Source organism: Peromyscus leucopus, chromosome 16_21, assembly GCF_004664715.2.
Source record: "Peromyscus leucopus breed LL Stock chromosome 16_21, UCI_PerLeu_2.1, whole genome shotgun sequence".
Classification (NCBI taxonomy): Eukaryota; Metazoa; Chordata; class Mammalia; order Rodentia; family Cricetidae; genus Peromyscus; species Peromyscus leucopus.
The window spans coordinates 10,462,347-10,476,909 of record NC_051084.1 but is presented as its reverse complement, the minus strand read 5'-3'; the positions used below and the strand labels follow the sequence as shown (position 1 = coordinate 10,476,909).

The 14,563-nt window shown below is 60.0% G+C and overlaps 2 protein-coding genes across 10 annotated transcripts; one reads left to right on the top strand and one right to left on the bottom strand.

Moving 5' to 3' along the window:
• The first annotated feature begins 3,951 nt into the window (after positions 1-3,951).
• Smim29 (small integral membrane protein 29) lies at positions 3,952-6,029 on the top strand. 3 transcript variants are annotated; one of them, XM_028888394.2, is made up of 5 exons: positions 3,952-4,051; positions 4,948-5,072; positions 5,298-5,323; positions 5,510-5,615; positions 5,708-6,017. In XM_028888394.2, the coding sequence occupies exons 2-5, from the start codon at positions 5,022-5,024 to the stop codon at positions 5,771-5,773; spliced, it is 249 nt and encodes an 82-aa protein (XP_028744227.2). In that variant the 5' UTR covers positions 3,952-4,051; positions 4,948-5,021; the 3' UTR covers positions 5,774-6,017. The 3 variants fall into 3 exon arrangements, with proteins under 3 accessions (XP_028744227.2, XP_028744226.2, XP_037055440.1); XM_028888393.2 differs by having other exon boundaries at positions 3,953-4,051; positions 4,948-5,132; XM_037199545.1 differs by lacking the exon at positions 3,952-4,051 and having other exon boundaries at positions 4,981-5,072; positions 5,708-6,029.
• An 86-nt stretch (positions 6,030-6,115) lies between these two features.
• Positions 6,116-13,399, bottom strand: Hmga1 (high mobility group AT-hook 1). 7 transcript variants are annotated; one of them, XM_028888400.2, is made up of 5 exons: positions 13,229-13,369; positions 10,107-10,250; positions 8,783-8,871; positions 8,265-8,315; positions 6,116-7,333 (listed from the first exon to the last, which is right to left on the bottom strand). In XM_028888400.2, the coding sequence occupies exons 2-5, from the start codon at positions 10,239-10,241 to the stop codon at positions 7,078-7,080; spliced, it is 531 nt and encodes a 176-aa protein (XP_028744233.2). In that variant the 5' UTR covers positions 10,242-10,250; positions 13,229-13,369; the 3' UTR covers positions 6,116-7,077. The 7 variants fall into 7 exon arrangements, 5 of the variants coding, with proteins under 5 accessions (XP_028744233.2, XP_028744228.2, XP_028744229.2 ...); XM_028888395.2 differs by having other exon boundaries at positions 8,788-8,871; positions 13,229-13,355; XM_028888396.2 differs by having other exon boundaries at positions 8,788-8,871; positions 10,140-10,250; positions 13,229-13,354.
• Positions 13,400-14,563: the final 1,164 nt, after the last annotated feature.

Sequence of the window (14,563 nt, the reverse complement as noted above, 5' to 3'; positions counted from 1 at the left end):
GTCTCTGCCTCTGGAGTGTTGGGATTAAAGGCATGCACCACCACCACCACCACCACCACCACCACCACCACCACCACCTTGCAGCTTTTTTGTTTGTTTCTTTTTTTTTTTGGGGGGGGGAGTGCTATCCTAATTTCAAACAAAGCAAAAAACAAAGACAACAAAAAAATCTAGCCAGGCCTGGTACAGCAAGCCTGTAATCCCAGTACTTGAGAAGCTGAGACAGGAGAACACGGGTTCACAGGTGGCCTGGGCGACACAGGAAGACTCAGTTACTACTACTACTAACAATCCCAATTTTATTTATTTATTTATTTATTTATTTATTTATTTATTTATTTACTTACTTACTTATTTTGGTTTTTCAAGACAGGGTTTCTCTATGTAGCTTTGCGCCTTTCCTGGAACTCACTTGGTAGCCCAGGCTGGCCTCAAACTCACAAAGATCCGCCTGGCTCTGCCTCCTGAGTGCTGGGATTAAAGGCGTGCGCCACCACCACCCGGCAACAATCCTAATTTTAAAACAAAAAGGGGGGGACTGGGGAGATGGCTGTCAGTACTCTGTGCAAGCCGCACATGGACCCGAGTTCCAGCTGTAGCATCCATGTGACACACCCACCTGTGGTCCGTCCTTGTAATCTGAGCAGAGGGGTTTTGCTCACTGTCTGGCCAGCCCAGCCTATGGTGAGCTCCAGGCCAGTGAGAGATGCTGTCTAAAAAACACAGCTCTTAGAGCCCTTCACCAGAGGCTGTCCTCTGGCTTCCTTCCACACGTGCACACGTACCTGTACGCAAAAGAATAGTGGGCATCAGCCTGCCTGTGGAGCTGAGTGACAGGTGATGTGAGCCACTTGCTGTGGATGCTAGGAACCCACTGACCTGGGTCCTCGGCAAGAGCTGTGTCTGCTCTGAACAGCTGGACCATCTCTCTAGTCCCCTCCCCCTTTTTTCTCTTTTCTTTCTTTCTCTTTTTCTTTATGAGACAAAATCTTTCTATGTAGCCCTGGCTGTCTTAGAACTCACTCTGTAGATCAAGCTGGCCTCAAACTCACAGAGATCCTCCTGCCTCTGCTTCCCAAGTGCTGGGATTAACAGTGTATATATGCCATGAGGCCTGGCTTTTTTATTGTTACTAGAATACTTCGTGGGCTGGGTGTGGTAGTGCAGTGCCACCATGGGCACACACACACACACACACACACACACACACCCGTGCTGTAGATACAGACTAAGACCTGTCTCCAAAAGTCTGTATTCCTCGACCGACCTTCTTTGTCTTGATTTTTCAAACATGAAACACAGGTCAGTTCTGGGCAGTTTTCAGTTAAAGATATTTTTTATTATGAGCTGGTTTATTTTCCTGCTTCTTTGCAATACCTCCAATTTTTTGTTTTGTTTACTTATTTGAGACAGGGTTTCTCTATGTTGCCCTGGCTGTCCTGGAACTCTATGTAGACCAAGCTAGCTTCAAACTCCCAGAGATCAGCCTGCCTCTGCCTCTGCCTCCAGAAAGTTGGGGACTAAATATGTATGCCAACATGCCTGGCTCCTCCAAGTACTTTTAAATGGTTTTGGGGGGCTGCTGGGGATGATGGAACACAGGACCTCACATACCCTAAGAAAGTACCACGTACTGAGCTTCAACCCTGGCCCCTAAAGCGCATGTAAGGGATGCCTAGCGCTCACCACCTCTGCCTTCCGGGCCTGGGCCTTGCCGAGCTTTGTTGTGGAATGCAGTGATGTCTCCTGGTAACAGCCCAGCCTTCCTGGCTTTCTGGTTTATTTGGCAAGTATGGTAAAAAAGGGCACAGGGTGGGTAGGGCCTTGGATGTGGTCATACAAACCCCGACCCTGACCTCAGATGGCAGCCTGGGTAGGGAGCAGGGCTGGGATGTCCCTCAGTGGCAGGGTGCTCATGGGAGGTACCTGAAGCATGTATCAGGCCTGGTTTGATCCTTAGCAACACCACACACATTGTGCTTTCCAGACATCTGGATGTTTAACTGCAGCTGGGCCTGTGGGGCATGGCTGTAATCATAGCATGCTGTAGGTGGATGCAGAAGGCTGGAGATTTTGAGGATAACAGCCTCAGTGAAACCTCCCAAGGATCGACAAACTGGGTATGTAGACGACCAAGGGGGCCCCTAATCTCATGCTTGCTCTGACATCCCTGAGGGTCTGACAGAAGCCTAAGGTGTCTTGTCTCTTTGCTGAAGGTGGCAGCAGATGCCTGGGACCTCCAGACTGAAGGATTTCTTTGAGTCTTTCCCTTTGCTTGATCATCCCCAGTCAGGGTGGTGTCTGAGGCAAGAGCTTGTCCAGGTTCCCATCTACCCCATGCTTCCTGTTGGGGCGGCCTCTGCGCTGGACCTGCCCTCCTCATGCAGTCTTCTCTAGAAGGGTGGGTCAGAGGAAATCCAGACCCAGCCAGCCAGAGCAACTCACTCACAACACCCTTGCCAGGCAGGAAGTAGGAAGTGAACCTACTTCTGCTTGGGGTTCCTCTGCAAGAATAGGGCACCTAGCCATGCAGCAGTGGCACACGCCTTTAATCCCAGCACTTGGGAGGCAGAGGCAGGCGGATCTCTGTGAGTTCGAGTCCAGCCTGGTCTCCAAAGCGAGTTCCAGGACAGGCACCAAAACTACACAGAGAAACCCTGTCTCGAAAAACCAAAAAAAGGGGGGGGGGCACCTAGGCTGTCCCTTGTCCTCATTACCACCTGATGATCCAGGAGGCTTCAGCCTGTTTGACTGCCACCAGTTTTAGATGGCTTCCAACCCAGGCTGGAGTCTTCCAATCACCTGCCACTCTGAGTGGGGGAAGAGGTCTAATGCAGAACTGTATGCATACATACATAAACTATAATACACACAGAATAAGTGTAGGTTCGCACACAGTAAACACATCCTGTCGGTGTGATGGCAGAGGCCTTTAATCCCAACGCTGGCAGGTGGAAAGGAGGTGGGAGAGAGGAGAGGAGAAGTGGTGGGAGAGGGAGGAGAGCTGGCTCAGTTGGCAGAATGCTTGGCTAGCATTCCGGAAGCTGTAGTTCCAGCGTTCAGGTGGTGACCTGAAGGAAAGAGGATAGGAGTTCAAGACTAGTCTGGGCTGCATGAGACAGACGGTGCTAATCTCCCTGGGCATGGCAACACATGCTCATCCAACACCCGGGAGGCTCACAAAAAGCACATGGTTGTCCTGAGCTACACAGCGAGTTTTAAGGCAGCCAGGGATGATGCACAGTGAGATTTTGTCACAGATCACCCCCCAAAGAAAAAGTTGAATCCCATCCATTTTTTAAAAGATTTGATTTCTGTGTGTTTTGCCTGTACCACCCGCTTGTTCGCGGAGGTTAGAAGAGGGCGATGGATCTCTGGAAATGGTTGTGTGCCTCTCACGGGCGCTGGGAACCAAACTGGGGCCCTCTGTAAGCGCGGTACGTGCTCTTAACCGCTGAGCCATCCCTCCAGCCCAAACTTGATCTTACTCAGATTTCTCCAATCTGAGTAACTGTAATGATCAGACCGTGACAGTATGGACCCAAGCTTACCAAGGTGCCCGTGACCCAAACAAGCGGCACCTCGCTGCTCTACCCCCACCCCCCCAGCCGGAAAGAGCTCAGAGGAGCTTAACATTCGCGCTACAGGATGTGCGGACTCCAGTCCCACGCCATCATTTCAGCTTCACACCCCCTGCTTCGCAGACGTGGGGACAGAAAGGAGGGAGGCCCTCGCCCGAGCACCCGGACACGGCCCAGCACGCCAGCTCTCGCAGAGACCGGGTCGCCGGGATTCTGCCGTGACCACGGGGCGCCTGGGTGCAGCCCGCAAAGCGAGCCGCCCGGCAACCTTCCCGCTGCGCGGCCCTCTGCCGCCCCCTGCTGCCGTGGCGTAGACACTGCAGGCCCGCCCACCCGCCTCCGGATTGGCCACTGCAAGTCTCGGGCGCCGAGGCCCCGCCTCCTCTCCGGGTTCTTTGATCACGCGCCGGAGGGCTCTTCCGGGGCCGGAGCCAACCCACGGTGTTGCTGTCAGGGCTGCACGGCGGGAGGTAAGGCATGGCCGGGCTGGATGGGCTGCAGCGCGCCAGCACCCGGCAGCTCGGGGTGCCGGGGTGCCAAGGTGCCCAGGCGGGCAGCGACCCCTCGGCATGCTCCAGGTCCCCCCCACCCCAAGCCCCGAGCCTCCCAGCGCCGTGGGAACCACCTTCTGCCAGCCGTGGCAGGCCAGCATCCTAAGATCGGCCTCCTACCCTTCCGGCTCTGGCCCCCTCGGCCTGAGGCTCGCGACTGGGAACTGGCAAAACTGGCCCACGGATCTGGGGCAGTTAGCCCGTACCTCTTCCGGGACAAGAACTTGGGCCATCTCAGTGCCGCCGCCCCAGGATTATCTTGTTTCTGTCGATGGGGGCCATCCTTTCCACCTCTGCCTGTCAGCCCTGGCAGGGAGGGGAGGGACGTGGGAGGAGCCCCGGGTGTACTAGAAGCAGGTGACATCATCTAGGAGATGATGTCCATCTCTACCGTGTCCACACTGGTACCTGAGACCGATGCTGAGGACTGTGTCTAACGCTACATCAGGGACAAGGAGGGTGTAGAACCCAGGCCTGAAGCTTAGGAGCCTGTAGCGTGGGGACAGAGCCAGGACCCCGTCACGGCCGTGCAGGGCCCTCCTATTTCTCTTCCATTTAGCCTTGCAACTACAAATGTCTAGCAGGCATCTGAGCTGGGGCCACACCCTCATGTGTGCATAAGCGCCGGGCAGGAAGCAGGCTGGCCTGGCTGGGATCTGGGCCCTACCCTTGGTGCTCAGAGCCTTGGTTACCTGGGTGTCTCACCCCAGTGTTTGGCCTTAAGTGTTCCCCGACTTCCACTCCAGCTTCGGGGAAGGATGCAAACCTGCTTGTCACTATAGGTACAACTGATAGCCTCCCTTCTTTCTCCCCAGGGAGCCCAGGGGAGGCGCCCTCCCGAGGCCACCGTTGCTCATGCAGACCACTCAGCCATCTGGCTACCGATGTCATGAGTAACACGACAGTGCCCAATGCCCCCCAGGCCAACAGCGACTCCATGGTGGGCTATGTGTTGGGGCCTTTCTTCCTCATCACCCTGGTCGGGGTGGTGGTGGCTGTGGTAAGGAGCCCCCACGTCAGACGTGGCTAAAGCTAAACCCACTTCTGGGTGGGCCTGGCCTGGTGCCCACAGCGTCTCAGCTGTTCTTTAAGGGTGTGGAAGTGGGTCCTCAGGATGGGCCATACTGACCTCCCCAGCCTCCACAGTCCCGTGTCTCTGTTACAGGTAATGTATGTGCAGAAGAAAAAGCGGTGAGTGTCCTAACCCCCCCCTCCCGTGCTGTGCCCTCTACCCTAGCTTCCCCTTTCCAGGCTGTCCCTGGAGAGGTCCTTTTATGGCTCAGTGGTGTCTCTGGCTTGAGGGAGGGGAACAGACACCAAATTCAAGTGTCTGAGCAGGGTTGGGGCTGGGCTGAGCCTTGCCCTCCCGTCCCCCAGGGTGGACCGGCTTCGCCATCACCTGCTTCCCATGTACAGCTACGACCCTGCAGAAGAGCTCCACGAGGCGGAGCAGGAGCTGCTGTCCGACGTGGGGGACCCCAAGGTGAGAATTCTGCCCTCACTGGAGCAGCCAGGTACCCCTCACACACTCGGCGACAGGGTGGCTGGAGCTGCATGCCCTTCTCTTCCCCCCAGGTGGTACATGGCTGGCACAGCAGCTACCAGCACAAGCGAGTGCCCCTGCTGGACATCAAGACGTGACTTGCTGTCCACCCAGATAGGTACAGGGGTGTGCATTCTGAGAACGCCCTCAGCCGGCCCCGAGCCTACCAAGCACGGATGGGTTTTTCCTCGCGGAGTGGGTGGCTGGGTGACGGCTTTGCTTTCTCTGGTCCGCTTGGACCTTGGGCACAACCCAAGAGGCCTCTGGAGTCGTTCCCATGGCGACAGGCCCAGCTGTACAGTACCCAGTGTACATATTTTGTAAATAAACTTTTGTGGCTCCCAGTTACCCTTGCTGAGTGTGCGTAGGGTCGCTGCTTGTATAGCATCCGTTACCCCGACTGCTTTATGCCCTGCTTGCCCGACACACCAGAAACTCAGTCCAGAAAAGGCTATTTTTTTATTCAAGTAACTGCAAATAGGAAACCCAGAGGGGAGCCCCAGGCCGGGACAAACACTGGCCACCCCTCCCCCACAGAACAAGGGGAGAAGGCGGGCCTACACCCTTTTCCCATCAAAATGGGCCCCCTCCTCACTCAGCTGCAGCATCCAAGGGGCAGCAGGGCCCCATTGTCCCTGGTGTGGGGTGGTTGGTAACCGGCCTGCTGCGCCCCAGCCCCCCTTTCCCCTAGAGTGTCTTGGGGAGAATGCAGGCAGAATGGGAGGATGAACTTTTGGTGCTGGTAGCAGCAGCAATGGTGGGTGTCTAAGAATGAACATTGAACCAAAAAAAACAACACAGCTGTCCAGAGGTAGTTTGTGAACAGAGGAAAAGATGGAACCAGAACCTTGGGGGGCAGGGAGGAGCGGGGGGGAGGCAAGGCTGGCTCCTTAGTGCCCTACTGGAGGAAGGGAAGCAGCCTAGAGTGGGGGTGGGGGAGGTGAGTTAGCGCCCCATCTGCCTTAAGTGGGTGCCAGAGAATAGGACCCCACCCTGGAGGTGGGTGGGGACTCCCATGTCACTGCATTGGGTCCCAGGGGAGAACAAGGTGGGTGGGGCCATCGTGCCCTACTTCCTGTAGTTCAAGGGGCTTTAGCCAACCTAGTGCAGGGTCTGGGTCAGGTGGAGCAGAAGCGACTGAGAACCCCACCTGCGACAGTTCGGTGGGGCATGCTGGGATCCAAGCATCCCTGCACCAACCGCACCTACTGCAGCCAGGTCAGCCAGTGGGGCTTGTCAGAAGCGGGACCGGGGGCTGGGGCCCTTTGAGGCCGGGGAATGCTCCTGGGACCCTCTACAAGGAAGCCAGGAAGAGCGGAGCGGAAGGGACCTGCAAGACAGCCTAGAGAGCCGTGTCTCCAAGGGAGATGCGCAGCAGGACGGGCTGCGGCTAAATGGGAAGTTAGCCTTGTCGGGAGAGGGCAGGTGTGCTGGGGAGGAGGGCACAGGGACTGAGCCAAATCCTGCTCCCGGGGGGCCGCAGAGCCTGCAGCTGGTGCGGTAGTGTGCAGTGGGGGGCGGGGGGGGGGCCTGGAAGCGGGGCTTCCAGTCCCGGGGGAAGGCTGCTCCTCTGGTGGCCAAGGAGCAGGCGGCACTGTGCGTGGTCACTGCTCCTCCTCCGAGGACTCCTGGGAGATGCCCCCCTCTTCCTCCTTCTCCTGTGGGAGGGCAGAACAACTCTGGGCCTGGCCCTCCTTCTCCGCCAACACCCCTCCCTCCCAGGCTCTCCTCTGCAGAAGGGGATGAGTCAGGGCTGAGTGTGTGGGTGACTCAGCAACCTCCACGCTGCTTTCATTCATAAAAATGAAGGATTTAAAGGGAGGAAAAAAACCACACAGTTGTTCTCTCACACAGCAGCTCTCACACTGGCCAGCCCAGGCACCCAGCCCAGGCCTGTGCTGAGGAAGTGGCAAGCTCTCCAGGGAGGGGACTGATGGGCAAGAGACAGGGGGCGAGCCACTAGGTGGCGTAGGGCAGGTGTGGGGCTGTTGCAGGCAAGGCCTGGGGTGGCCAATGGCGGACCTGTGAGCCAGGGCGGGAAGGAAGTGTGTACCCCAGGGGCTCACTCACTGGACCGGAATGTTGGGACACCACAGGGCCCACAGTGCCAGGCAAACTCCAAAACAACTAGTTTCCTGTTACTCATTCCTGGGGGCTAGCCAGCAGGGCCCCCCCAGCCCCTCCACTAAGGGGTGGCTCTGCTCAAGGAATGACCTTGCCTTGGACAGCTTGGAAACAGGGTGAAGACCACAGTATCCTAGAGGCAGGGGGTCCCCCACAGTAACCCCCACTCAGGAAGGGGCCCGTAGGACATGCTTCCCTGTCCAGATCTGCACTTCCTGGTCTTTCCCTGAGGGTCCTAATAAGGGGGGTAATGTGGGCACAGGGCACTTTCTGAGGGCCAAAGCATACCTCCCACAGCGGGTACCTGACACCAGGAATTATTTTCTGGAGACAAGGGATCTTCTAACGCAGAAGATGACCCAAACTCAAGTAAACAGGTTTCATGCACGCTCAACCAACATCCCTGGCTGCACTGGGGACATTCTTAACATTGCCCCCCCACCGCAGGCCCCATAGAGAACCTACCAGTTTCTTGGGTCTGCCCCGTGGTTTCCTCCCTGGAGCTGTGGTAGTTTTCTAGAATCAGAAAAAACAACTCTAAGTCCAAAGTATTCAACAGACTCCAGAGGGCAATGGCAGCGGCTCCGGGCAGCCCAGGACCACCGGCAGGTCCACCCAAGTCCAGCTGCGGATGACTGGCCAACCCACGCCCCCATATCCAACATACACACCCCCCTACTCCCTCCTCCACAAGTGACTCAGAGGATATGAGTCGTGTGTTAAAAAAATAATGAAATAAAAACAAAGACAACTTTTTGGAAAGCCCGAAGCCACTGTGACTCTGGCCCCCTGCATGCTGGTGTCCTCAGGATGAACGGGGACAGCCCCAGCCCAGAGCTGGCACAGGCCTTCACGCTCACTGTCTTGATTTCTCCAGGTCTAAAGGGCTAGACCTCCCAACTTGGTTTCCCCACAGTCCTGGGCACCCCGCTTTCTCCACAGACAGCCCCACCGCGGACGCGGACGGCGCCATGGAGAAGAGCCTCACCCGAGTCTTGGCGGCCCCCTTGTTTTTGCTTCCCTTCGGTCGGCCCCGAGGTCTCTTCGGTGTTGGCACTTCACTGGGCTCCTTCTGCAAAGACGTGTGGCCGTCAGGGACAGGCGGACGGCCAAGCTGTGCCCCTAAGACGTTACCCCAGCCTGGGCGTCCACAGAAGCCCCGAGGACTCCAAACTTGCCCGACCGTCACCCAGCCCCTGGCCCCCACCCTCTCAAGTTCTCAGATCAGAGAGATAAGAAACCAGGCCTTTGGGAAAGATGTCACCAGAGCAGGGCAGCTGCCGTGGCTTCCACTCTATTATGCTACTGAGTTTTGCAAAATGCCTAGCGCCGGGCCTGACTCACCTGTACATGGAGGCTGACGTCTAACACTGTCAGGTGACTCCGGTCAACAGGAAAGCCAGTGTCCAGCACTGGCCACCACTGCAGCTACTACCCCTCCTGTCTTAGACAGGAGGGCCCTCTCCAGGAGACAAGCCACACCCAGACCCGACCTCTGCTCAGCCCAAGCCAGAATAAAAGGTTGTGCTTTAAGCCAGGCATGGGGGCTCCCACCTATAATCAATATCAGCACCCAAGAATCTGAGCCAGGAGTACAGTGAATGAGGCCATCCTGGGCCAAACTGCCTCAGACAAAACCAAAGCCAGTCTTGGTCCAGCACTCAGATGCAAAGCAGAGGGTGAGGCCGGGTGCTGGCCTCAAGGCCTAGTCCCTGCACTTGCTCTGGAGACTCACCCACCTCTACTGGGAGACAGCCGAGAGATCCAGTGCAGAGCCAGGCAGGTGGCACAGCCCACAGCCTGCTGGCCACCCTCCCAGGGACCTCACACAGGGGTTCAGTGCCCATACACAGACAAACACCCCCCCCCTCTTTCCCAGCAGACCGAAATGGAGAGTAAGGATGCAGAAACCCGACAAGTGTGCGATTATGTGTTTAAAACTGTGTCCAGGTACGGGCCAGGGGAAGAGCCGGGCTCCCGTCTCCATTCTGGGCAGGGCAAAAATAACCAAATATTTTAAGGCAGGGCCTGACCTTCCTGACCCTCCTGCCTGTGCCCCACACCTGCCTCCACTCTCCGGGGTGGATGTTAAGGATGTGAGGACGGGTGGCCCGCCATACTGTGACGCTTGACACCGATTCCTGTGACAGTTCTCCAGGGCCATCTTGAATGCCTCTGGGCAATGAGCACACTGGGATGGGAAACGCGCAGTTGGGTACCCTCCCTGGACGGTCACACCCTGCTGCGGTGCCAGGTGCCTCCCTAGCCCAAGAGAGGAAAGAAAGCAAGGCTGCTTTAGTCACCCACCTGACTCCCTACCAGCGCCGTCCCAGGACTCACCGGAGGCTGCTTGCGCGGCCTGCCCCGGCCCCGCTTCTCCGTCCCGTCCTTCTCCTGCTTGGAGGCCAGAGGCTGGCTGGACTTTGAGCTGGACTCGCTCATCTTCCCTCTCTACGGGGCAGTAAGGGGACCTGGCTGTGATGCTGGGAGACAAAGTGTGGTCAGTTAACACAAGGGCTGCTACCACTGCCCCACACTACCCGTCACCATCCCAAGGCACACTGCAAGGAGGCCACGGTGGCAGAGAAGGCCCCTCTCCAGCACCCTGCCTGGGGCAAGCTGGGGTGGCTCCTCATTGCCACCCCCACCCCCAGCCAGCTGCTGCATCTGGAAGGGAAGCCCCTGCCCACCATCCTGCCAAGGCCTACACCCAGCAGGTCCAAGCCTGAGAACCGGAACAAATGCCAGAGCCCATCACATCCCCAAGATCCAGAGATGGTGGCAATGGACGGAGGTGGAGGGAGGAGCTGAGGGGGTCCTTGAGATCCTGGACGTGCTCTGACAGCCACTTGGGGAAGGGCGGATTCTCAGATAGACCCTTCCAAAGTCTGACTCCCCAGGTCCAGGACGACACCCCATGTGCGTGCGTGCGTGCGTGCATGCGTGCCTGTGTGTGAGAGGGAGCCAGAGCCACAAAGGGGGCCTGCAGCCTGTCCTTAGGGTCAAACAGACAGCCAGCAATCCTTCTTCTAGTCACGACAAGTTCCAGTCACTGGCCCAGGACACTCCACTCCGTACTTCGGCAGGGACCACACAGCCTGTCCTCGACGAGGGCAGAAGCCAGTGAAGGGCCAGGGACCAGGCATCAGTCTCAGCACCACACTGGCGCTGTGAGGACCAGGCTTCTTCCTTCTGAGTTAGCTGAGGCTGCTCCTAGTACCAATGCTTGCTGGGCAGTGTGCTCTTATCATGGAAGCTGTGCCCCCAACCCCCTCTTCAGATTTTGGAGGCAACGGCTAATTTTGACCCAATGACAGGAAAACATTTTGGAAACTTGTGATTTTGAAAACACTTAACGGTTGCTAATCCTCAAGCATCAAGAAGAGACTCTCCAGATGGTAGAACTCTGCTAATTATTCTATTACAATATCTCAAACTTGAGACCCCTTTAAAGAGGGTGGCTGGGCCAGCGTCATCATTAGTGGCTCGGTCTGTTCTCTAATTACAGGCCGTGATTAGAATCTTACATTGCACCACAGGTCTCCTGCAAACCAAACATCAAAATTAATCAGCTAAATGAGCGCTGACCTCACAGAGGTCTGCCGGAGGCCCTTCAGAGGGGGGTCGCGGGGGAAAGCCAGGCCCAATCCCGAGACCGTGGGCCCAGCCTGCCTGGAGACCCTGACCGGCCTCCCCGGACACTGTTGGGCCACCCGGTGCCTCCCCAATCCTTACCGTTAGGGAGGGACTCTTTAACCACCTGCTCCCCCCGCCCCCCACTGAATTAAGAGTTCGGAGTCGCTGTCCAGTGAGGTCAAGACTCATCTCTTCCACCTGTTTCTGACCATCAGGGAGGTGGCTTGCGCAAGCCACCCTTCGGGTCTCCAGCCCGTCTTCTCACAGGGGTGCACACACTGTGGCCCTTCAGTGTTTACGGAACTATGCAGGAGTAACCAGCGGAATAATATCCTGGCAGGTCCACGGCTAGTTTTTGTTTTGTTTTGTTTCTTCAATAGCTCAGAGAAGACCCAGGAGTGGCCCAAGGTCACACAGCAACTTGGTAAAATGGAGTGGGTCCTTGCGGAGTGCTCACAAACCGACACTGTTTACTAGGAGAGGCAGGGTAAGGCCCTGGCGCCCTCTCCTCCAGACCGAGGGTGCCTCCGCCAGTGTCCCGGCCTGGCGGTTGTAGGCCGGCGGTCTGAGCGCTGGGGCGAGGGGGAGGGGCGCAGGCCCTGCAGGCGCGGGAAACGGCGCACCCCGACCACATGCACCGCCACGCGGGTGCGCCCGGCCCCACTTCCTGCCAGAGGGGGCACCCAAGCCCGCCTTGGGGGCAGGAAACCTGGTGCGAGTTGGAGGAAGAAAAACCCCCTCCTCCCAACCCGAAAACCAAAACCCCAGCGGGGGGGAAAAAAAAACAGAAACGGGGAGTCAAAGGGACTAGTTCTAACAGAACCCGGCAAAGCAGAGGAACCAGTTTGTAGGGGCGGAGGGCAGGCCCGGCCCCGGGGGCTGAAGAGGCGCGGGGCAGGGCCAAAGGTGTGTGTGGGTGAAGCCCCGAAACCCAGGCCCTCACGATCCGGCCTCGTCCACGCAGAGCACTACCCTGGGAAAGGCCGAGCCAAGGCCAGAGAGGAATCGCGGGGCACCGGGCCCCTCCCCCGCACTTCTAGAACTTCCCTGGCCGAGGGGGGTGCTCGCCCACCTCCCGCCGCTGCGCAGCGCGCGCCCCTCCCCGAGGCCGGGCTCGCCGAGCGCGAGGTGCACGGGCGCCGCCGGGTGCACAAGCGACGCTCGCCGCAGCCGCGCGCCCCCTCCCCCCCGCGCGTCGTTTCCCCACCCCCGGCCCCGGGGTCTCCGCACCCCACGGGCGCGCGCGGGACGCCCTCGGCCTTGGGGGCCGGAGGACGCGGCGCTCTGCGGAGTCCCCACCGCCCGGCCGCCCGCGCGCACAGTGCGGCCTCCCCTTTCCCGCGGCCCGCGCCAGCCCGGGGCCTGGGAATAAAGCGGGCAGCGCGCGCTGCAGGCCCCCCGGGCGCGCCGCGGACACTCACCGCGAGCTCGGCAGGCCGCCGGCGGGGCGCGCTCGGGGCTGCCGGGCGCGGCGGGGCTGGGCGCAGGGGACCGGCCTGGGCTGCTCCGCCGCCGCCGCCGCCGCCGCCGCCGGTCGCAAATGCGGATCTGAAACCGGGAGAGAGGGCAGAGGCGCTGAGACCGCTGCGTGCGCGCCGCCCGGGCCCCCGCCGGGGATGTGTGTCACATCCGAGCCGGGGCGAGGGAACACGGACGGATCCCGCTGCCCTGGAGGCTGGCGAGGGGCAGCAGGAAGCTGGGCACGGCCCGTGCGCGGCCTCAATAAATAATAATGTGATTAGATTCTAGACCTAGAGGAAAAAAAGAAGCCACCCGAGCGGCGGCGAACTCACGCCTTCTTGGAGCCGCGCCAACACCAGAAATAGCCCCGACTCGGAGTCCCAATTAGAAGAGCGCAGCCCCGGCTCAGGGGAGCTTAAAAAGAGCGACCCAGGGGCAGGGGGGACGGGCCCGCCCGCGCCAGCCGTGTCACCGGGGGGCGGGGCCATGCAAATGAGCCCGGGGATTTAAAAGGGCGGCCAGCCGCCGCGGCCGCCGCGCGCGTGTGGGTTGCCGGTGCCGCGGAGGCTGCGCGCGCGGCCTTGCGCGGGGGCGCGCGCCGACGGCCCTCGTTTCTCACCGTCCCCCGGGCCGGCAGGGGAGGAGCCAGCGGAGGTGGCAGCCGCCCTGCCGTCGCCGTGGGGTGCCAGGAACGCACCTCCGGGAGCCGTTGGTGGGCACCAGCCCCGCGGGGCGTGGGCCGGCGCTGGGGCCTGCGGGGGCTCGGGGGGGGGGAGGACTCCACGCGCGCGCCGCCCCACGTCGACGGCCGCTCCTGACTCCCTCCCTCCCTCCGGCCAGCCCGGGGATGGCGTGTGCGTGTCTGCGGGCCACACGGCCCGTGCCAGCACCCGTCGTGAAACTCAAACGTGCAACCTGGCAGATGCCAACGGTTTAAGTGTAGTAACGGCTGGCACCCGGGGGCGGGCTTCGAGGGGGGCCGGGCGATCGCCATCGGCTGGCTCGCCGCAGGTCCAGCGGAGGGGGGAGCCCCGAGGTGACCTGCCGCGCGGGGTTCGTGGGGCACGCGGCCCCACGGGTGTCATCCCCACCCCACCCCCGCCGTGACCGCAGAGTTCCAGAGGCCAGGGGTGCCTTGCAGGCGCCTTGAGGGCAGGGGTTCGAGTTTCCCGCCTCCCCGCGCCTGGCTCAACAAAAGACTTGTTGCTGGGCCCGGGGAGAAAGCCCAAGTGGGAAGATGGCGCGCGGGGGAGCGGGCCCCGGGCGCACCTCCCCACCTCGGGTCCCCGGGGCGGCCTCTCCCTCCACACCTCTCGTGAGGCAGAGAATTGCAATGCCGGCCCAGTGACACACGACCGTGACTCATAGCTCGGCTCCCCTGCCTCCGCGGTCAGCCCTCTCCTCGGGGGGCGCCCGGGCGGTGGAGCGGGGGGTGTGGGTGGGGGGGAGAACGGACGCGGGGCCCGGCGTGCGCCCGGCTGGAGGCGGGGTGGGAGCTGGGGTTGGGGGTGGGTGGGGGAGGCGGGCCTCCCAGTTTCAGGAATGCCTCAGGAATGTTTCCGGTGGGGGGTGGGGAGCGCGGCGGGCCCAGCCCCCCACGGGCCGTGGGACGGAGCCCCGGGCGCGGGGCAGCACGTGCTCGGCGGGGGCGGGGCGCGGCGGGGCGG